Below are 24,805 nucleotides of genomic sequence, written 5' to 3'. Positions count from 1 at the left end.
GTTAAGATTAGATGCCACCAGGGAACTCAAGACATCTTGAGGAAAATGTTATCTTTGAACATCTCTTTCTATTAGGAAAATAGTTGCTGTGGTCTTGATAATGTAATAATAGTAACATTTGTCTTACTACCATAATATGGGTATTAAGATTTATGTTGTTGTTGGTATTAGTATGTCATTGCATGATATAATGTTAATATATGCTATAATGTTCATCAAAATTAATATCTAGTACCTACCATGTATTAATAATTATTAACCTCCCATGTGTTCCAGCCTTTCCAAAGGACTTTTGCTACATTATGGAAGTCAGTCCTCGCAACAATCATATGAGAAGGTTATCACCAATTCTAGTTTACACATGAGACTGAGGCTGAGTCAGGGGCCCCAGCTTGCCCAAGGTTTCAGAGCAAACTAGGAGACCTGGGATCTGACCTGACCTGGCTCCTGGCCCACACTGGACTCTGATCAGCCTTCTTTATGTTGTGCTTATGTAGAGCCTGTTCCCCACTTGTCTCATCAGAAATTCAGGTGCAAGAAATACTACCTACATCATAGAGCTGCCTAGGAGGTTAAATGTACTGATAGGTGTAAAGCCTTTAAAAAATTGCCTAACTCATACATAGTAAGTTAAACCCTCAATAAATGCTTACTATTTACGTGATCGAGCTGAAAATTTTCTCCTTAAACATTTCCACTAACAAAATTGATTCTCTCTCCAATTAATAAATAATTTTTTCCATTTCAAAGTATTATCATCTTCACATTTTTTCACTGTTACTCAGGGGTAGTTCTTCATCTTTTCGTATACATGATTTACATTAAGATATTAAGATCTATTTCCTTAGTGGTGCAATCTAAGCTGCAAATAATTTTCAGAAAGTGATTTTACTACAAAATTTCTATTGGTTCTTTTTTCCTCCCAGATGTCAGTCACATTCTTTGTATCTCCTTCACAGTGAAACTCTTCTCCCAAGCCTAAAAAAATCATACCTAGAAATCCTGCCAAAAATGACAGTTTCCATGACAACCAAAATAAGCAGACATAAAAAATGCCAAATGTAATTCAATACCTTTGAATTTTCTTTGAGTTCTGTGGATTCCTTTTATGTGATAGACAAAAAGACCAGTGTTAGTTTTGTCTTCATGCTGGAATATATTTCCCATATACCTGTATTTTCACTTTTTTTTTCTTTTTCATTCATTTCCTCTCCAGTCTACACACAAAAGATTAGTGTTTATAAATAAATTTGAGAGAAATTACAGAATCACAAAGTGGTACAATCTAATGCACCTGCAGAGAATTTGACAAATAATTTTAGATCAAGAGTATCTCCTCTTATATCCAATAGTAATATCATTACCTTACATTTTATAGTACTTTACAGTTCAAGCTACTTTCCCATTCACTATCTAATTTAATCCTAAAAATAATTCTTTTACAGGTATTTTTAAAATTGTAATCGAAGATCCTCAGAATAAAGCAACCTTCTTAGAGACAGCAGATAATGAAATCAAAATACAAACCCAGAATTCATTACCCTTTATCCATTTTTACTAGAACGTGTTATTGTTCTAGGAAGAGTTGCTAAAATTCCCTCAGTAACTTGTTACCTATCAGCTCTTAATGGTCCAAATGCCTAAGGAACATAAATACGTCCTGCTGAAATTGAAGATGATCCCGTTTCCTGTCACTCAAGCTAAAGTTAACTTCCCCAAGCTCCTAGATGGAAGGTAAATTGCAGAGTTTCTAAATCAGTGAAAAATAAGGCCCCTCATGTCAAAAAGTGCATTATCTAAAAGAAGAATCAGCAAACATTTTCTGTGAAGGGCAAAACAGTAAATATTTTAGGCTTTGCGGGCCAGACAGTCTCTGTGAAACTACTCAACTTCATTGTAGCGTGAAAGCAGCCATAGGCAATATGGAAATGGATGGGCCTGGTTGTGTTCCAATAAAACTTTATTAACAAAGACTGGGGGTAGGGCAGGAAAGATTTGGCCTATGAGCTGTTGTTTGCCCACTCATGGTCTAGAAGATACTTCTTCAGTTCATTGTAGAAAAATGGAAAGTTAGATTTAGGTTTTCATCACTGAAGAACTGAGAGAAACATCAAACAGCGGACAGGCAAACATTATATGTTAGGGTTTCTTTTGTTTTATACAGGGAAGGGATGGATGAGGGCTGCTCTGGGTAACAGTGCAAGCCTATGTTCGTTCTCTAAAACGTTGACAGGATATATTATTCCTGCCTCTGGTTACGAGGCTAGCCAGGGGAACATATTGGCTTACATTCTTTAATTCCACACGTACGCTTTGTCTTCTTATCATGTGTTGTGCTGACAACCAATGGGTAGACAAAGATGAACAAGGCTCACTGGCAGCCTTCTAGGAGTTTCCAGTCTGAGGTGAGGTAGGAGAGGAGGTGGTGAGCACAGACAAGTATGTAAAAAAAATACAGCATAAAGAAAAATGTGGAAGAGACCAGTAAGGAGGTATTAGCAAACTGCACTGAGAAGACAAATGCAGGAGAAATAAGCTTGGTCCTGGGTGATTGGGGTGTCATGATCAGAGAGGGTGACATTTAGTTGGGTCATGAGGAATGAAAGGATCCCAAAAGGAGCTGAGGGAAGGGCAGGTCAGGAAGAAGAATCTCAGGTAGGCACACAGGTACAGCGATGTAGGGCATGTGCAGAAAATAGGATAATCCCCCGTGCCTGGAGAGGTAGAGTGAGGAGTGGAAATGGGAGCTGGAAGTCCAACCAAGTCTTCTGAGAGCTGAAAGATGCAGCTGAAGTGTTGGGATTTTATTCCCCAACAGAAAGGAGTCCTGGCACATAAATCAGATCATAACAGGACTTTACTAAGAGAATGTCAGCAGCAGTGTGAAGAAAGCTCAGTTCATTAAATGAACCTCCAAGAACTCTGGAGCAATGCTGTCCAAAAGAAATATAATATGTGCCACAAACGCAAGCCACATATGTGATTTTAAAATTTCTTATAACCACAATTTTAAAAAGTAAAACTAAACAGAATTAATTTTAATAATATACTTTATTTTACCTAATTTATCCAAAGTATTATAGTTTCAACATGTAATCAATGTAAAAATTATTAATGAGATATTAATGTTTACCTCATACTAAGTCTTCAAAATCGGGTATGTATTTTACACTTAGGGCAGGGCTCAATTCAGATTTTCAATATTGCAAGTGCTCAGTGTGGCTAGTGGCCACCGCATGGGACAGCACAGCTCTAGAACATATGAACTAAAGGGCATCCGGGAGGGGACCTGAGCCTAGGCTGGAGGCAAGACCCAAGGACAGTCATTTGGGAATGCCTGGCAGCATATTTTGCCAAGTCTCCTTGTGCCCTGAGTTCTTTTAGAATAACCTACGTGGGAATAATTGCTGTGCCTTTAAAATAAAATATTCATAAAATGCCATGTGGACTTAGAAAATCCTGTTCTAGCTAAAGGTAGGTAAACTGTTAAGGTAAGTGAAATCTCAGACACTTTACATTATAATTACAATGGCTTCAATAAGGAATTTGGATCTTAACATTTTTCATCTGGAAGGGCTCTTAATTATTTTATGAAACGTTCTAATTTTACAAATGGCAGAGACTCAGTATCACTCACCTAGATATTACTCCTGGGGCTGCCCAGTTCTTCCCTTTTTCCAGGTTACTGTGTGGGTGTATGTGTGTGTGTGTGTATGTGCAAACGACAGAGACAGAGGAACAAAGGCAGGCAGCAGAGATGAGGAGGGGGAAGGAGAACAGTACAACAAGAGCCTAGTGAGTCTTTTTTAAGCTACAGATGCTGGGGCCCTACCCTGATCTACTGAATCAGAGATGGACTCACAGACAAATTAAGGTAGTGCCATTGCTAACCTATGAAGAGACCTATATTATCATTAGAAATAGTACAAAACACAGGAGAATTTTTTAAACCAGAATACCTGACAGATGAAAAGATGAAAAGGAATACTTTATTAAATTCCTTGGAGTGTTGGCTTAGGTGGGAGAGAGAGGGAGATAAAAGCACGGGGTAGTGAAGGATGCAGACACCCATGTAGCAGAAATAACAACAGCCACTGAACTCGCCTTTAGCACAGGGCCCTGCACTGCAGGGTTTTGGGCTGGTGTGTGTGTACCTGTAATAATTTTGGGGGTGGAACCAAGTTGCCATAGTAAGAAAGGTAAGGTTGAGGACATATCAACTGTCTTCGTTTCTCACCTCCCCCTTAGCAGCAATTAGCTTCTCTTCTAAAAAAAGGGGCGGAGGAATATTTTATACTATCACTTTAGGCACCAATTTATTAGCCTGATCATAATATTGAACTATGGACCAACCTGGGTGTCCCAGTACACCCACACCCACATTTATCAGTTTGGACCTTGTTAGGGATGTGTAGTCTAGAAAGCTCTCCAGGTGATCTGTTTTGAACTCCTCACCAGGGTGAAGACTATTATAGTACCGCTTCCTAATTTTAACATGTACACCAGTCACCTGGGGATTTGTTACACTGCAGGCTCTGATTCGTAGGTCTGGGATGGAGCCCCTGCATTTCTGACAGGCCCCTGGGTGATGGCTGTGCTGCTTGTCTGCAGACCACACAGAACAGTAAGGCCCCAGAACATCAACTATTTTTCTGAACAAAGTAATGTAAGCACCCGCAGGTATTTCCTCCTTTCCCACTGTATTCCCAGCATTAAAAGGCCTGTGGTTCCCCTCGCTCCTTCCACAGGGGGCTGGAATTTGAAAAGAGATGAGGCATTAAGGGATCACAGGGGCCTGAGCTGCCAGTCCTGCCTAGGAGCACACCTGTTTGATGAGGCTCACCTCTTTTCATCCTTTCACCTCTCTGCCTTCAGGTATCTAAACTCGAAAGGGAGAAAACTCAAGAAGCCAAGAGGATCCGTGAGCTGGAGCAGCGCAAGCACACGGTCCTGGTGACCGAACTCAAAGCCAAGCTCCACGAGGAGAAGATGAAGGAGCTGCAGGCCGTGCGGGAGAATCTCATCAAGCAGCACGAGCAGGAAATGGCCCGTACGGTGAAGGTGCGGGACGGGGAGATCCAGAGGCTCAAGTCGGCGCTGTGTGCGCTCCGGGACGGCAGCAGCGACAAAGTAAGGACAGCGCTCACCATCGAGGCCCGCGAGGAGGCCCGGAAACTGTTTGATGCAGAGCGCCTTAAGCTCTTACAGGAAATTGCGGACCTGAAAACGGCCAAGAAGCAGGTGGATGAGGCGCTAAGCAATATGATCCAAGCGGATAAAATCAAGGCTGGGGACCTCAGGAGTGAGCATCAGTCCCACCAAGAAGCCATCTCCAAGATCAAGTGGGAGTCGGAGCGGGATATTCGGAGGCTGGTTAGTAACCCAGGGCAGAGCCATTCTCTTTCCAGGCTTCAGAGTGCTTTGGGGTTTGCTTTTTCATGAAAGGTGTCTTTTTCATGAAAGGTGTCTTTCATGAGAGGATTGTAAACAGTACCCTCCTTCTGTCTAGTGCTATGGCCAAGATACAAGATAGGTCAATAGATAAGTAAATGCGCCCAGGCCAAAATTGGCATTGTAAAAGGTAAAAGATTTTGGAGTCACCTTTCTCATGAAAACTGGATTCTTCCAGCCCCACACGTATGGAGAGTATGGGTTTAATGACTCCTGTTTTCTTGGATGTCCATGGAAATATTCTGAATTATGAACTCTTCCAAAATCAGCATGTTTTGTAGGCTTCCCATTTATAAAATGTTTTGGGGTTTTTACCAGGGAAAGGGAAGTTTCTTTGGCTTTCAAGGTGTCTGAAAATGGCAGCCACTGGGAACATCCTCTGGGATTCACCTGTCTTCTCTCCAGGAACCGTGTCTGAAAGCAAGAAATAGAGCTATAAAACCCTTAGTCATTTTACAAAGAGATCTTCTTTCCCAGAATAAACAGGGGCCACTCAGAATAGGGGCCATTATAATTCTTAAATTGGATGTCATTCCTAAATAGCTTATTTGCTATTACAAATTTCCAAGACTTCCTTCAACCCCTACTGAGTTGAGTCTTACTTTTTAATATGTATGACCAAAAGCCACGTCAGTCTCTCACTATGCTTAAAAGTAAAACAAATAGAATTATTGTGTGAAAGCTATAATGTTGCAGATTGGCCTTCTCTTAGAAGTATTTATATGCATCTATATTCAGAATGTTTAGCATTAGTTATATCTTGGTTATATATTAACTATCACCTGTTCGAGTGTACTTTATGCTTCTCTAAAAATATTTTCTTAGGAAAAACTACACCTTCCTTCTTGTGTGTGCCAGGTCTAAGCATTTATATTCTAAGAATTCCAATTATGCATCTTAGTATCTCTAGGATTTCAATTTTATGTAAAAAATGGTTATCGTAGAACATTTTAGAAAACTAAACATGTGATTTTCTTTGTACTGCAATACAGTGTGACTGTAAAATGTTGCCTTTGCTACACTTTCCAAAGTCTTTATCTGCAATTCATACTATCGCATTGGTTGACAATAAAGACCAAACACAGTGCAGAAATATTGGTCTCTGCCCTGCCTTTGGTTTTTAAGACAACAATGGCTGATGAAGAAAGAATCAAGACTGTGAACTCTGGAGTCAGCAGGTAGGTAAGGAAGCTTACATTAAATATTTTTGCTTGTCGATGCTTTTAATGTAAAATCTTAAATGAAAAGGAAGCTTTACATTAAATATTTTTTTACATTATATTTACATTATATATTTTTGCTTGTCGATGCTTTTAATGTAAAATCTACAAATATATCTACCTGTTGGTCTGCAATTTCTTCCATGATTTCCTTTCACCAGCACATTGCAGAAGCAGACATGAAATCCCTCTTAATAACAATGTAAAATCTAATCTGTCTGAAGATTGGTTCAAAAATTGGGTACAAACAGAAAAACAGGGGAAACTTTTTCATTAATACAGATGCACTTCATTTTTTCCTTCTAATCCTGTTCTTACTGCAACACCCAGTTTTATTTTTGGAACTGAAAAGGAGAGAAATGGGAGCTATTCTGTGTAGAAAATTTTCCCAGGGAATTCTGCTATGTACCCATCTAACTAGAAATTTGGAAGATTTTCAGTATTCTGAAACCAGAGTCCATATTTATAACCAGCATGCAATAGAGACTGCTTGACACTAGGTACTGGATAGTCTACAGAAAACCACTTTGGGAAAATGCTGGAAGGATAACCTTGGCATAAGTATAGCATAGTGCCAAATAGAATGGGCTCTAGGGTCATAAGACTGTATATTAAATCAGGCTTCATCATTTATTAGCCATATGACCATGAACAAGTTCTTAACCCTTTGGGTCCTCAGTCATCACCTGTGAAATGGTGATAACAGAACCTATATAATAGAATTGTTATAAAATTAGACAAGGTATGTAAGGCCCTGAATGCCTTGAATGTAGAAAAAGATCAATAAATTTCAGTTATAATGACGAGGCCGATTATATGGGTGTAATGGGGTGATTTCCCAGCCAGTTCAGTTATGTAGGGTACTTAAGAACCAAGTAAGAGCATGCAGATCTGGAGCTACGGTAAACTGGAAATAAACCATAGATGACAGATCTAACAAAGGAACGTGCTACTTAGATAAGAGTAACACTGGACTCAAGTTTCCTGCAAGGAGATAAAATGAAGACAATGCTTTTACTCCCAAATTAACAGGACAGCGTTGGATTACTTGCCAAGTTATCAGATGATGTCACAGCACCATGGCCTCCCAAAAATGATCTAAAATTTTATCCTGTGACTTGGAGGCAGTAGCTCACAGAGAGTTACATGTGGGAAGATGTGATTGTATAATACAGTTTCTGTTCCAAATATATATAAATATGTATTTTGGTCTTAGGAACACAGCAAAGAAAGATTTATACCAAGTGATTTGTTATATATAAGGAGACATTTTTATAAAGAGGAGAACAGTATAATATTGTTTGCATTAAATGTGTCTATTCTATTTCCATTTTTAAGATTCTCATGGAATATAATGAAATGAGAAGAAAGGTTTTACCTAATGGCTATGCTTTCTTCAGAGATTGTTTATAGATATTAACTTCACTAGCCCTCACCCAGGGATGGCAAAAAGTTTTCAGTCCAGTGGAACTCTGATCAACTGGTATCAAAATGCTTTTGGCCTTTAGTTGAGAAGTATTTCTGAGGCCATGCCCAGGCTTAACAAAAATGAGTGTTGGGATCAATAAATATATCCCACAGATATAGGTGGGAAAATAGTAACTAATATTACCAGGTATTTTCTATTCCGGTTCTTGTCCCAACCATGATTTTCTGACTACAATAGTAAAATGGTTGCTAAGAACTGGCTGCTCTGAAAAATGGATAGGAATGGAAAGAACCATACAACATGAACCATGGAAGGACAAATTCACCACTTGAATGCAAACATATTGGCCTTAGGAAATGATGAGGCTACTGGAAATACTGTAGCTTCTTCAGTTACAAATGACCTGTTGATAGTTGTTACTGCTATTTAAACTGAACTCAAAAGTCATTCCCCTAAACAGGAGGTAACATCACACATTGTCCTGGGAAACATTGTAGTAGAATATTTAGCATCTGTCCTTATTAACACTGATGACCTGTTTTAAAGTTAACTTTTGCTTTCCATATCCAACCAAACCAGACTGTTTCAAACAATATATTGAATCACAGCACCTACATAGGATATACTAGAGAGAAAAAATTACCCTCCTTGACACCTAATTAGTCTAGGATGGCCGTTCATTACATATTCTTGCCTTGTCTGACTCCTGAATTCAGTATACTTGTCATATTCATGATTTTTTCCCCTATATCAATCAGCAGAACAAAAGTTAAGCTCATACCATTGTAAAAATGCATTTCTTTGCAGCATTGTTAAATAAAATGTCATTGGTGTCATTTAATTCAGATGGATGAAATCAAAGCCAAGGACAGGATCATCTTTTCCCTGGAAAAGGAACTGGAGACCCAAACAGGCTATGTACAGAAACTCCAACTGCAGAAGGAGGCTTTGGATGAACAGCTCTTTCTGGTCAAGGAGGCCGAATGTAACATGAGCAGTCCAAAACGAGAAATTCCGGGAAGGGCAGGAGATGGCTCTGAACACTGCAGCAGTCCTGTAAGTCTATTCAAGTTGAAGTTAAAAACTCAGGAGTCATCTTTTATTTAGCGCCTAAGTTTTACTTTTCACTTAAGCTCTTTTCCTGTTTACTACAGAGCAATCAGTTCCACCTCCTACTATAAAACAAGCAAGTATCTTGGGAGCAGAGTTTTCTAAACTCATAGACAACAAAGTGGTCTGTACTGCATTAGCTGATCACAAGAGAATTACATATCTTTTAAAATCCTTTATAGAATTTTTCTAGCTGTGATACCTGTCCAAACATCAGCATATTATAAGAATCATAAATTAGATGAAAATACTTTGCCTCTTGCCAAGACTGGTCATTTTCCCTTGTGTGGACAATTGCGTTGAAAATCGGTAAAAATGGTTATCATGTACAGGGGTCAAAATGTATAACTGTGTAAAAGACTAAACCATTTATAATCATCATCTGAAAGCTTCAAGTCTGATTGTTTGACACTTATTTTCCTGGAGTTTCCTCATTTTATATGAGAAATTATTTTCAGAAGTTTAGTGATAGAAATCAGCTTGTATATAGTTTACTTTCATATCTTATACCTTGCGAATTATTTAGTGCTAAAAAAGATGACAATGTATTTTTTAGGAACAGAGGTAGGTTCCAAAGTAGTACTTAGAACTAACTAATAAATAATTTATGAATATATGTGTGTATATATATATATATATATATATATATGTATACATATATCCCAGTAGGTGGCGGAAAGAATACTGAACTAGGATTCAGCAGATGTAAGTTTTAGTTCTGTCACTGACACTTAGCTGCAGTGTAGTAAAATTGTCAAGAGAATGAGCTCTAGAGTCATACCCTTTAGTTTAAATCCTGGATCTGCTGTTTGATGTGTGACCTTAGGCAGATCCTTTGACTGCTCAGAGTTTCCTCATCTGTAAAATAGAGGCAATAGTGGTACTCCACAGAGCTGGTCTAAGGTTTAGAAGAAAAGATATGTAAATATAGAACGTAGTGTCTGGCACACAGCATCCAATACATATTAGTATAGACCTTGAACAACTTACGACCTCCCTGAATCTTACCGGTTCTGCTGAATCCTTTAGGATATTGTGAATCAAGGAACAGAGTGTGTGTGAAACTGCTTTGCCAACAGTACAGCACTATCAAAATGTAAGATGATAATGGAATTGCAAGTATATATGTCCTATGGACTCTAGAGCACAGACTTAATCTATGACTGCTGCGTGTGAAGTGATTCCATGACTATTATGCCAGTGGGGAAGCCAGCTGATCTGGGCAGAATCTACCAGCGAAGTCTATCCTATAACCTACTGTCTTCTATACATGAAAGTAATGCACCAGCCTTCTGAGTCTGACCTTTTTCTCCGGGGTATGCAGGAATTTGCAAATCCCATCCCTATATCCTGCTCTATCCTCTCTTTGGCTAAGAGTAATAGCAGGACATCTGTCTAGGCTTTGGGAAGCAATGTGCAGCCATGACACAAGGGGTGAACCTCATGTAACCATGAACCTCATGTAATCACAGCGTGACCTTGGTCTCACACCTCACAGATCTCATAAACTGATCCAACCATCTACCACTTCCTTTGCCAGGAGCCAGGGCTCCAGGGAGTATCTGCCACATGGAATTCATTTACAATTTCAAACAGGCTTGATCTTAAACCCAAGCAGAGAGTATTGGGGATTGGAATAGGGTACATATTTACTCTTCTCTGAATAAGAGAACATTTTACTCTCAACTCATGAGCCAAATGAAAGGAACCAAGCCTATTACTTTTATGAGCAGTATTCTAAAATTTTGTGAAAAGTATTATTGAAGATATAATAATTTTAATTTTCACGTGTAGGATTTGCGAAGAAATCAAAAGAGAATAGCTGAGTTGAACGCCACTATAAGAAAATTAGAAGACAGGAATACCTTGCTTGGAGATGAACGAAATGAATTGGTGAGTTCTAAGCAAATTTTTTTTATTTTATTATTTTTTAAACATTTTGTTATAGTAGTATATACGATGTTATAGAAGTATAGCACAATAAAGAAAAGTGCACAAGTAATAAAGGTATGGCTCAGTAAAAATGCCCAATGTGAAGCACCCATATAACCACTACCCAGATGAATAAGTGGAAGATTACCAACATCTCAGAACTTCCCCTTTGTGTGACCTCTTTCAATCACCATCCTTCTAAAGTTAACCACTATACTGAATTCTCTCACTATAGATGTCTATCGCCATTTTTAAAACGTGTTGTAGGGAATTCCCTGGCGGTCCAGTGGTTAGGGCTCAGCACTTTGACTACTGGGGCCTGGGTTCAGTCTCTGGTTGGGGAACTAAGATTCCCGCAAGCCGTGCAGCCCAACCAACAACAACAACAAAATGTGTTGTAAATGGAATCATATGATAATTACTCCTTTGTGTCGGGCTTTTTTGCTCAGCGTTACATTGGTGAGAGTCATCCACTGTGTTGCATGTAGAATTCATTTATTTTCACTTTCTATCATATTCAGTTATATACGATATAATTATATATTTATTGTAAAAGTATAAACAATATATGATATGTATATACAATTGTATGATAAATATATATATATTCATCTATTGTTAATGGACATTAATGTTGTTTCATAACAATTTATAGCTGTTAATGGTGCTGCTACATGTCCTGGTGAGAAAATGTGCTCATGTCTGGGGGGAATATACGAAGGAACAGAATTACTGGATCATAGAGTATGCATGCAGTCAGCTTCAGCAGTTGCTACCAGTTTTCCACAGTTGTCTTAATAGCCACATTTCCCCCAACAGTGTATGAGAGTTGTAGTTTCTCCATGTCTTTGTCAACATGCAAAGATAATTGGTCATTTTGGTGGGTGTGAGGTATATTCTTATTGTAGGATTTTCATTTTTATTTCCCTTCTCACTAATGAGGTGGAGTAACTTTTCAAATATCTATTGGCCTTTTGGGTATCCTGTGTGATTTGCCCTTTGTCTTTTGCCCATTTCCTCTTGTGCGTTCATTTTCTTATTAGCATTAGGGATTTTTTACGTCATTTTTGGATGTTTGTGTTTAAAATATCATGCTCTGTGCCTTACATTTTACATTCTTTTTGGTGGCTCTTGGTATAATGAAGTCATTTTCAGCCTCTAAACACAAGGGACACATTGTCTTATGTCTTCCCAGTTAAAACGCGTGCGGGAAACCGAAAAACAATGTAAACCTCTTCTGGAAAGGAACAAGTGCCTCGCCAAGAGAAACGATGAACTGATGGTGTCTTTGCAGCGCATGGAAGAGAAACTAAAAGCCGTTACCAAGGAAAATTCAGAAATGGTGTGTACCACAGACTCTGCAAAACTGCAGCTTCTTTCTTTTTATTACTCTGTTAACCTGACTTCCTGGTCTTTCCCAGTTTATTTTTAAAATACAATGCTATTTGTGAAAGCTTAGATTTTTCCCTTCCGTAAGCAAGGAACACATAAGGAAGAAATCAAGAGAAGGTTGCTGGCTTTGAATTTTGTGGGGTTTCTAAATTTTGCAGAATGATGAGAGCACTTCCAGGAATCTGCACACTCTCCAAAAGCTCCAAAATAGAGAAGCAGAGTTTCAACCTAGCTCCTCAGCCACAGAAACCTCCTTCCAAGATAAACAAGGTCCTACTGTGCAGCACAGGGAACTAGATTCAATATCCTGTGATATTCCAGAATGGAAAAGAATATGGAAAAGAATATATGTATATGTATAACTGAGTCACTTTGCTATACAGCAGAAATTAACACAACATTGTAAATCAACTAAACGTCAATAAAACTTTTTTTAAAATTAATAAAATTAAAAAAATAGAAGCCTCCTTCCAGGAATTTCACTAACGTGCACTTTGTGGAACCGTACAGTGGGTACCCCACATCTCCTAAGATCTTGCATAGTAACTGAGAACAGATGCCATCATTTTCATTATATATAGAGGTGATGTGCTAACGTACTCCTTCACAGACTTCCCGTCCTGCTGTAGAGATCTTCAGACATTCCCAATGATTTCCACCTATTACAGAAGACAAAATGTACTTGAGGGTGTTAGTTGGTGTGTGTGTGTATTGAAGCTGGGCCATTTTCACATTTAGCTGTAGCCTCATAAAGTTTCTACAGATATTTTATGTTAACCACTAAAGTTTGGGATTTTCAAAGTCTCCACTTGCACTTTCTTTTTTTTTTTCAACCCAGAGAGAAAAAATTACATCTCATCCACCCTTGAAGAAATTAAAATCTCTGAATGACCTCGATCAAGCTAATGAAGAACAAGAGACAGAGTTTCTAAAACTTCAGGTCATTGAACAGCAGAACATTATTGATGAGCTCACAAGGGTAGGTCTTGATTAATCTATAAACTCTAAGCTGTTTCCAAGGACAAGTAGCCAAGAAATCAACATACACTAGAAGCAGTTAATAATTTTGGTAACACAAATAATAGCTGCAAAGCACATTAAAATAATTCCCAAATGCATTATAATGTGAGTAGGTGGATTGTGTGATATATCTTATAATTCCTTTCCAGTATCAAGATTCTGAGGCTCAGAGATTAAATACTTTGCCTACAATAACAGGATCATAGGTCTCTTGTTTCCCAACACCTGATTCAGTGTCTGGCGCATAGTGGTAGTTTAATAAATATTTGTCGAATGAACAACAATATCATAATGACATAACAGCTGAAATTCCAGTCCAGATCTTCTGACTGTGACTTCAGTACCTGCTGAAGTAGGTAAAGCAGTTGTTACTCCCATCTGCATCTGGCTGAGGCCTGTGTTACCTACAACTTTGGGCTGAGATCTGTATACGCGTTTGGGTTTTCCTCTTCGCCTCTGTCTTTATTCTGTGAATGACATCTGTGATCACTCTTCAGGACCAAGCCAAGGCTTACAGAGGTGAACTAGTGATGGGGGAGTTTGAAGCAGTAGTCTCCAGAGTAGGGTGAGCAAGATGATTTACTGCCGTTGAGGGAAGAAAAGATTATAAATTCTGCTTTATAATTATTTATGGTTCACCTTTTTAAAAGTTTCCATGTTGAGTGTATGTTATAATGCATATGCTACATTTGGAGGGTCATCTAAGTATAAATTTTAAAAGCTTTGGATATATTAAGGTAGCATGATCAAATTACTTTTACTTATAAAGGTGAAAGATCAAAAAAGTTAACACCACTGGCTTAACCAGATTATTTCTTAAACATGCGCTTCAAAGCTCTATGCCCCTCACTTCACTTCCACATCCTTAATAACTCATAAATCTCACAGATTCACTAGTCCAGGAATTTGCTTGGCTTTGAGTATCCTGAGTTTAAGCTAAAAGTTTCTTACAGAATTTTGAGGCATGTCCACTAGACTTTCAAGAAGACATAAGTGTCACTTATTCCATCCACTTTTTAAAAAAATATTTATTTATTTATTTATTTATTTGGCTGCGTCGGGTCTTAGTTGCGGCACACGGGATTGTCGTTGCAACGTGTGGACTTCTCTCTAGTTGTGGTGCACGGGCTCCAGAGCATGCAGGCTCAGTAGTTGTGGCTCGTGGGCTCTGTAGTTGTGGCACACGGGATTGCCCTGCAGCATGTGGGATCTTAGCTCCCAGACGAGGGATCGAATCCGTGTCCCCTGCATTGGAAGGCGGATTCTTAACCATTGGACCACCAGGGAAGTCCCTCCATCCACTTTTGAATTTGTACAGTAAGTATATGGAGTATTTAGCAGGTGGACACCAAAGTCCCAGGTTATCTCCTTTCACAAAAAGAATGAATTAAGAAATCGATCGTTATTTCTAGATATTCTTTGAATTTCCCAGAACATTCTAACGAGGACCACCCCCCATCCAAAAAAAGAAAACACTAGATGATTCCAACCAAGCAGATACCCTGTCCCATTTTCAGAGGCTACAGGTGAGAACAAGGATCCAAGCATAGTCAAAAGATAGCTTTCTATACTTTTCAAGTGATTAAGTGAAAAGAATGTTTTATTCTTTAAAATAAAATAATATTTTTTCCACACCTAAATTTAAAATAATTTGGGATCTGAGAAAATTGAAGAATTGTGCTTTGGGAGAACATGAATGACTATTTTGTTCTTGATTTCAAGTATAACACACTTGAAATCCAATTAACAACACAGTGTACACAGTGTACTTCCTGACTGTGAGGCTCTCAGATCCACATAATCAGGAAAGGTTGTAGAATATCCTTCCTTTGAAAATACTTAAGTATCAAACCCAAAGCTGCCAGAATTTACAAAACATAATCTTATTTTAAATAGAAATATGTAATGCCTCAGGGGAAAAACAACTCTGTCTTTGGGGAAAAAAAAAAACCAAAACCCTACGGGGAGATATGTACCAACTCAAGATCTGAAAAGTCGTTAATCTATTTTCCAGGACCGGGAAAAGCTCATTCGTAGGAGAAAGCATAGAAGAAGTTCCAAGCCAATTAAGGTAATGAGAAAACTAGGTTATCAGGCTTTTGCCACACACATGGCCAGAGAAGTGAGGCTTGCCAAGGAATCTTCCTGCAAAGATGTGATAAATCACATGTTCCTGAATTGCAGCAAACCCTGGGGTTTATCTGCCAGAAGAAAACCTCTTCTCTTGACAGTTCTCAGAAGTCCAAAAATGATTGCGTTGTGGATCTTAACCTGAAAGGGTTTGCTTTAATATGAGTTCCTCTTAGTGAAGAAGCCACTAGGTTTGACATAGAAAGGGTTATCTGACAAGCTGGAGAGTCACACTCCAAGAACATGAAAGAGATAATTATTATTTGATGTCTCCCCTGAATAATATTAGCATCTGGTACCCATCCTATAATTGATTAATATATTTTCATTATTCACGTGGGCAATATTATTGATAATGATACTCTCAATCCATGAATATCTGTATAGCCTCTTATAATCCACAAAGTTTTGTTATTTAATTTGTCAATGTGTTTCATTTTTGCTTTTAACAATTGCATCATTTGATTTGGATGTGGAATTAGATGATATGAGTTGATAATCCCTTCCCATAGATGCCTGGACTTTCAGAATTCCTTAATTATATTTTAAATACTGGACAGAGTAAATGACATAAAATCATCATGGTATAAAATGTAACATAAAAGAGGATACAGTGTTTTTATGAAGAGCCCGAATATTAATGAATCTTCCTCTGAAATATCAGAAGTGAAATAATGTAGGACAAACATTTATTGGAATTATTGTGTTCATGCCTAATATGTTTATTTCATCAAAGAAGCATTAAAGGATCTATGTCTTCTCTGTTCATTTGCATGTTTGCCAGTTGACAGTGCTTTAATAATATGTTGACTTTCCCCACTGTTAGTTTTATTGGTAAATATGTACTGTCCCTCCATTAGAGGCCTGTTTTGGACCCATTTATTGGCTACGATGAGGACTCCATGGATTCAGAAACATCATCCATGGCCTCATTTAGAACAGACCGAACGCCAGCTACTCCTGATGATGACTTGGATGAAGTAAGCTTTTTCACTTCTCTCTCCTTTTGTGATATTGTCGCCACATCTTTCCTTGAAGGGGGAGAAAAACCATTTCACTTTTTATCTGCTTTCTGAACAGCACATAATCTCATAATAGTGACCAATTTTGAGACTGTGCTTGACTTTGTTACCTCTTAGAAATAGCTTCACCTATGTTATGTAGCCCTTGTAGAAACTTCTCTGAAGTTCAGCTCTGTAACTTGAAGACTTCTTTCAAAATAAAATTATTCTCCCAGATTCTTCATCCAGAGGAGGTGTGAACCAAAGAAGAAGCTTAGAGGAACAGCTTTTAAATAAATCTAAGACAGTGTTTAGCCAAGTTTCTTTGTTTGCCACCTTCATCTGAACTATCTAGGGGGTTCAATTACCATGAAAGTTCCTGGACCACACAACTCCTGACTCAGGATCTTGAGGGTGGAACCCCCAAATCTGCATTTTTCACAGAACGCCTTGATGATTGTATTATGCTCTGAAGTTTGGGACCTAACACTGTAAAACTATGTTTTTATAATTTATCTGGGGAAGAAGTTGTTAGATATGAATGTATTGAAAGGAACTGAAACTAAAACTCTGATTACCATCTCCTCAAATTTGGAATCAAAATCTGGGTGTACATTTTTCTCATTTGGATCCAAAATTGTCTGTAATCCAAGCCCAAATGGGTAATAATCAGAAAGGTATAAATAAGCAAATGCTTATCTTATTAATGAATACTTAAATATTTCTGAAACGCGCATCTGGAAAGTGTCATAGTATTTGTGCCCATACACATACTTTAAAATTAAGAATAAAATCACATAGAATCCAATATCATACAAACCTTTATTTCTCTTTAAAAAATGGACAAATGCTAATATTTCACATTGAACACAGGACCTGAACATAATTATTTTTCGACTTTTTTTTTAACCTCAAGAGTCTAGCAGCTGAAGAATCTGAGCTACGATTCCGACAATTAACAAAAGAGTACCAGGCTCTCCAAAGAGCCTATGCCCTCTTGCAGGAGCAGACTGGAGGCATCATTGATGCTGAAAGAGAAGCCAAGGTTAGTGTACATCTGGGAGAGTGCCCTGAATAGGCTTGCGACAGTCATAGCATAAAAGTATTGCAGACATAAAAGTACCAATAGGGTAGCTTTCTCTGTACCCTTCTCTCCACTGCAGTTTTGAACTGCTTTATCTTTTATGTCAACAAACCTTGGATCTAGAGACATTAGAACCAGCTTAGATCGATGCTTTTGTTCCTTTAAAGATAGTTGAGTACATAGTTCTTATTTTTGCTATTTGAAAACATATTTTCAAAGCTAAACAATGTTGAATTTTGGTAATCCATGTTTTTTAGTTTCTTGCTTAATAAAAAAGAAAACTTTTATCTTTCAAAAGCAATGGTTAGCCAGTTCTTTTTCTTAGTTAATAAGTGCACAGCATTACATTGACAGCTTACTGAGAATTGTCACTAACAATATCTCACTTAACCCTTGTGCCAGCCCCCTAAGGTGGGTATTTTATAAAAGAGGAATTTGAGGCTCAGAGAGGTTAATTGAATTGCCCCCAGATCACACAGCTAATAAATGCAAAACTGGGATTCCAAGTCATATCATACTGGGTCAGTTGTGTTTTCCATTATGTTGCAACTGCCTCTCATAAGTCTGTTTTTTAAAAAAGCCACATACAGTACTAATACTTGACATTTATTGAGTCATTGCTGTGTTTTAGGCATTGTACTGAGTACTTTATATGCATTATCTCATGTAATCCTAAAACAACTCTATGAGTTAGATGCTATTATTAACTCTTTTTTACAGGAGAGGAAATAGTAGCCTAGTAGAAGTTAAATGTAGCTTAGTTAGGTTAAAACCAGGGTATGTAGCTTAGATGAAAGCTAGGATATGAACCTCGTCCTTCTGAGTTCAGTCATAACCACTATGCCATAACTTCCTTATAGGTTAGTCTACTTGGGGCAAAAAAAGAGTGTGACCATCCAGTGATTTTATCCTACTTCCTAATTAGAAGGTCTACAATGTACTGAGGAGTGTTGTAGGAACTACTGTTAGTTGGTTAGTGGGAAAGGATAGATATTATAGCTATATTTTTAAATGGTAGCATACATACATACATGCACATACACATACATAGAGAGCAAACATTAAAGAAAACCCACTGTGATTTGGAATAGACACGTAAGCAATCATTAGGAAGGGATGTGTGTGTGTGTGCTTTCATGTCTGTGCCCTAATACTGTAAGAGTTGTGGATTCCTTTATCAGTATTTACTACCCATTCTTAGCAGCGTAGGATTGGTCAATTGAAATAATAGCATATGCCTTGTTTTTTGGAGAGGTGACGACATAGAACCCAGTTCTCTTTCTCTAGTCTCACTTTCCCATCAAAATACAGGTTTAGCATTGTTTATGGCCATTAAAGTAAGACAACTTAACTATTCTGAGCAAAATAGTCTAAAACAAATCAAGATGTTGGGAAAAGAGTAGTAGAGTACATTCAAAGAAAGTAGAAATGCAAAAATAGTTAGTATAGATGAAAAAGTATCAGTGAAAACAGAAGACCTAATCACTTCAAGACAAGGCAAAAAAATAGGTTATACCCAACACCCATTCAAAGTTAAAATAATTCTTTCTTTTTTTTCCGGCTGCGTTGGGTCTTCGTTGTGGTTCACAGGCTTCTCTTTGTGGTGGCTTCTAGTTGCAGAGCACGGGCTCTAGGCACACGGGCTTCAGTAGTTGTGACACACAGGCTTAGTTGCTCCGAGGCATGTGGGATCTTCCCGGACCAGGGATCGAACTCGTGTCACCTGCTTTGGCAGGTGGATTCTTAACCACTGCGCCAACAAAGTTAAATTAATTCTCAGCAAACAAAGCTTGGAATTTTTTAACCTGATAAAGAAGCTAACACTAAATATAACACTTAACAGTCCAAAGAAATATTCTCCTCACAGTGAATAATAAGAAAAGAATACTTATCATCACTGATTTTGTTCAACTTTGTTGAACCTATCCAGATCATAAGACAAGGAAAAAAAATATGTGTATGACCAGAAAACAAAAAAAGCTATTTTTCACAAAAAGCAGGATCATATTAGGAGAGAATACAAGTGAATCTAAAAAATTACTAGACTAAATGAAGTAAGGTTGTTCCATACAAATCAGCGTCCCAAACTGCTGATGTGCGCACATGTGCGTGCACACACACACAAAACACATGATAGATACATATATACATACCTACATACATAGATTTGGATTTAGATTTAAATATAGGGCACAAAGTTGGCTTTAAAAGATCAGAAGGATTTTGGGGAGGCAAAATGGGAGAAGGCTTTCCAGAAGGGGAGGTCGTTCAAATAAAGAGAGAAGCGGAGAGATACAAGGCATATTTAGGAAACAAGGAGATCACCAGCAGGTAAGGGATGGACCCTGCATTGATAGTGGTGGGAAAAGATTGGAAATACAAGAGAAGTTCTCGAATCCTAAGCTAAACAGTTTGAATTTTAACCTGATGGTAAAGGGAGCCACTGAAAATTGTACACAGAGAATTTAGGTTGTAAAAATAGATTGAAAATATTCTTTGGTGATAGAAAATTCTTTTTTTTTTTTTCCTCAATTGTTGAGTTCTAATCAAGGAACATGAGGGGAAGAAAAATGTTGAGTTGCCATTTTACGTACTGAGTTCTGGAATTTTGATTTCACTAGGCTCAAGAGCAACTCCAGGCAGAGGTGCTAAGGTATAAAGCCAAAATTGAAGATCTGGAAGCAACTCTGGCTCAGAAAGGGCAGGTAGGCATTTGGTTGCTCCCACTTCTGCAGATGCAGACAATTCAAACTGACCTTCCTCTAGATCACCCTGTGCATGGGCCCATCCAGGACACGGCTTGGCTCTCCACAGTGACCTTTCTCAAACTGTGTCAGAATGTTCAACTCTCTGTTTCTGTCCCTGGTGTTTGGTTGGCCAGAGTGTGGACCCAGCTACAACAGTGAATGAGGCTGGGCAAGAGAGAGAATGCCAGAGGAAGAGGAGCCCTGTACGCATAGCCTAGAGTGGTCATGAGCTGCTAAGACCAAGACCCACCCCTCAAGCTGCATTCTTTGCCTCTATGCTACATTTATGGTTCTGCATTTTAATGTTTTCCATCCATATGTATCTAGCCTGTGTGCATTCTGACCCTTTTCACTTTTTGCCTGTGTGGTCACTTCTGAGTCCCCAGAAGGCTGGTCCTGGATTATTCAGACTTAAAAAGATAGGGATAGTGAGTGACAATAAAAAGGGGGTTAAATTTTCCCGGCAACTTTGGCCCCAATGTCTTGGAATAAGGAGCAGGCCGGGGTGGGTGTCATTTACCAGTCGTTGGCAGGCAAACAATCCGGGTGGAGAGAAGACGGCTCTGGCAAAGTGGTTTGACGACACATGCTCTTTCATGCCACTCTGAAATGCTGACTGCGCGATATTCTTTGTCAAACAGGATTCACACTGGGTAGAAGATAAACAACTTTTCATTAAGAGAAACCAGGAGCTTTTAGAAAAGGTATGTGGGGCGCAACACCCTAGTGGGGCAGAGGAGAGAATGATGAGAGATCCAGGAGCAGCAGGGGGTGCTCTCAGGAGTGGCACAGGGGCTAGGGGACGGGGAGGCTTTTCTGGCGCTGTGCTCCCCTCTGCTGAGTGCCCAACTGCATCTCTGTCACTGCCATCACCATCAGTTGAGTGGCACGTGGTGTGCATGGCTCTGCGCTGGGCGTTGTGCCGACTTGAAAGGATGTGATCCCTGAAACCTATTGATTTGTTACCCATATATATATACTGTATATGTACTGTACGTATATATATATATATACACACACCCACACATGCACACATCCTATGTGGTTGTCCATCTACAAGAGCACGCTGTGAATAGGACCTGTTATTTTGTGCAAGGACATGCTGCAACCTAGCATAGACTGTGTTCTTACTGTTAATTTTTTGCTAATGTTCGCTGCTTGTTTGTTTATTTTTTATGAAAGAACATTTCAAAAGATGCATCCAGAGCACAAAAGAGCATTTCCAGGAGGTTGGAACAAATCAAGATGCAAAGGCTTGGTTTCGGCCCAATAGATAGAATTAATTTGGGTTAGCTGAACATAGACTTTTGATTAGGGGCAGTGAAATACAACAGAGATCATTTTAAGTTCAAACGTGGCTTTTCCTTTGGTATTTCCCTTTGATGATGTGAAACGATTACAAAATAATCTCATATTATTCTTGACAGAAAGAGAATTTGAAAGCCCATTTGAAAAAGGGAAATAATTCTGTAGGGTGATGTAGAGTTATATAGAAATTATTTTAGGATTGTTTCTGCCAATCTTCACTAGCCTTGACAAGTAATAAAAGTTAACTGCAACACCCTGGTAAGCATGAAAAGGTAAAGAAGACGCTTGTCCTCCCCTCCCTCTGGTCCTGTCTCACTTTCTATATGATGAGAGACAGAGCTGATGTACAGAAGGGGGATGGGTGTTCCAGGATTGAGGACTGGTACTCTCAGAAAGATTACGGGTTCCTATAAAGAAACTTTATGGACATTAGCCCTGGTCTATGAATTGTAGCCACCTATGAACCACTAATATTATGGCTAGTGCTAACCACCAGAGCCAGGCATCTCCCCAAATATCCCATCTCTGATGTCAATCCAAGATTCTAGGAAATAGTCAACTTCTAAAAACTTTCAAAAGTTTACTAGACCACAAAAATCTAGTGGAAAAAACTTGAGTTGGCTACATAAATTAATGTTACATAGTATCTCACTTCCCCCATCTTTATTTTTCTATAATTTTTCTATATCAGGAGACCATGAGAAAAAGATTTTAGTAGTCTCCGAGATACCGAGTAATAAGTGTTATTACACTTATTTATCATCTAAAAAATAACTCCCATTATGTCTTCTTTCTGATTTTCTTTGGTCTTGATTTCTTTGGGCTAAAAGGGGAATTTTTTGAGCTCAGGCTTCTAAGAGTAAAAGAAAACCAAAGTGACAATAAAGCTAAACATTCTACTTCAAGTGTTTATCCTTGAGAAAGTAAGATTCACCCTACATTAAAAAGCCCCTGATTTTTTATTTCTAAATTCAAGATTTTAAACAGTTACTGTACAGAAGGCCCACCCACACAGCTAATGTCGAAGGCAGCCCCAAACCTATTGCAAATCATGAAAATGTTCTGATCCCTTGTGGACATGGGCACTGTGTACAGGGCAAGGCAGGTTTGTACACAACTAACTTAACTCCATGCTTCATCAGGTTACACTAGATGTCCTACAGGAAAGCCCTATGGGAAAACAGAAGGGAGAGTTGTCACTTTGGATTAAGGAGCCAGGGGAAGGCTCTTATGGTAGGAGACATCAAGGAAGTGTAGGATTTCCTCATGTAGAAAAGGGAGTGGGGGAGCCCTTTTCAGGCAGAGGTGAGCACAGACAGAGCTCCTGGAATAACCAGAACATAGGGTAGATCTGGGTTTCTAGATTCAAGTGTATGTGATCACATGTGAGTGTGTGTGTGTGTGTGTGTGTGTGTGTAGACATGACAGTGATAACACCTAAATCTGGTGAGCAGATTCTTAAGGTTTTTGAATTCCACTGAGGACTTCAGCTTTATTTTGCACGTAACTGGAATTCAACAAACTTTTGTGTAGGATCATAGCTGTTTTAAAAAAATATTTCTTCAACAACTTGTAACTCCAGAAATAAGAGGTGTCAGTCTCCATTATTTGCACCATTAAATCTAGTTCTTGGACACTGTCCCAGACAGCAAGGGACAGATTCACTATTCATAGGGTCCCTAGACTTTATCTCAATGAATGGAGGCATCCTCCAGTATTTTCTTCTATGACCCGAAAAACTCAACCAAAGGATAAATAGAGGGAAAACCAAAGATTTATTTTATTCACATCTACTTGGGACTTTTTTCATGGTCTAGACGATTTATTCACCATGTAAATGAATGCTGTCCATGCTTGCTTTGCAAAGTTGTAGATGCTTTTCACAATGTCCACCTAACTTGAGGATTTACTTTATCAGATAGAAAAACAAGAGGCAGAAAATCACCGGCTCCAACAGGAACTGCAGGATGCCAGAGACCAGAATGAGCTGCTGGAGTTTCGAAATCTAGAGCTAGAAGTAAGGAAATGATGATAATGATAATAAAAATATTAACATGCACTGAACCCATTCTTTGTGTGAGGTACTAGCTTATGCATTTCAGATACATACTCTCGTTGGACCTCCCACAACCAAGATTTGATAGATGAGGCAACTGAGGTTAAATAACTTGCCCAAGTCCTGTGACTAGTACGTGGTGAAGCACTGATGCAACTCAGAATTGTCTGTTCAGATACTGTACTTTACAACACTGTTGCCTTTATGAACAAGGCTAATGAATAATTTTAAAATAATTTGAATAATATATTTCAAACTTTATCAATATTTCATTGCTTTTAAATAATCATTTCCATCCTTCATTGAATTCTGACTCAGGAAAATATTACTTCAAGAATTATATTTTAAAATGTACTATATACACAAATATTTTATTGGTAGACCCTTGAATCTGTAAGTAAACTTTTTATTCTGTAATGCATTATGCAAAAGGCTAAGAAGCAAGGTAATTTGTTTTAGGAAATAATTTGTTTAACTTGACCAAGTTTCAGAGTCTTTGTTTTTAAGTAAAACATATCAATCAAATCAGATTTTGATTGTATCATGCAGAATCCGGCGTAGGGTCTGGTTGAATGTGCATGATATGTAAAGGATAAGAAACTTTCCCATTTGATTTCTTTGTTATTTCACCAACAATTTCTTCTTGAGGTTATTTTACATTAGGTTTGGATAAAGTTAGTAGTTGGTATGCTTCAGTGAAGAAGAGTTAAGTCATCTTTGGTAGCCCACAAATCTTACTAATAAAGCTTGAGTGGATTGAATATGCAAAAGACCATGAGCTGCCATAAAACTTCATGGTCAGAAGAACATTCTTTGTGATACCTGAAAGCTCTAAATATTCATGTAGTTTAAAATGGAACTCCACTTCCCACATTTCCTTGATCCAAAAATTTGCAAAACTGGCCGCGGAGTGGCTGGGCCCATG

General features: G+C 38.4%; 1 protein-coding gene across 1 annotated transcript in view; it reads left to right on the top strand.

Moving 5' to 3' along the window:
* JAKMIP2 (janus kinase and microtubule interacting protein 2) overlaps window positions 1–24,805 on the top strand; it is a 51,709-nt gene that overhangs the window by 7,472 nt on the left and 19,432 nt on the right. The window contains 11 exon segments of the mRNA XM_089909470.1: window positions 4,876–5,373; window positions 8,947–9,156; window positions 11,005–11,103; window positions 12,338–12,484; window positions 13,373–13,513; window positions 15,569–15,625; window positions 16,545–16,664; window positions 17,602–17,730; window positions 20,391–20,474; window positions 21,158–21,220; window positions 23,743–23,841. Coding sequence (XP_089765596.1) covers window positions 4,876–5,373; window positions 8,947–9,156; window positions 11,005–11,103; window positions 12,338–12,484; window positions 13,373–13,513; window positions 15,569–15,625; window positions 16,545–16,664; window positions 17,602–17,730; window positions 20,391–20,474; window positions 21,158–21,220; window positions 23,743–23,841 — 1,647 coding nt within the window.

This window comes from Delphinapterus leucas, chromosome 3 (genome assembly GCF_059928025.1).
Source record: "Delphinapterus leucas isolate spDelLeu-1000000601 "Yukka" chromosome 3, BTC_Dleu_Yukka2, whole genome shotgun sequence".
NCBI classification, from domain to species: Eukaryota; Metazoa; Chordata; class Mammalia; order Artiodactyla; family Monodontidae; genus Delphinapterus; species Delphinapterus leucas.
The sequence above is the reverse complement of the archived record's forward strand: the minus strand, read 5'-3'. Positions and strand labels throughout refer to the sequence as shown.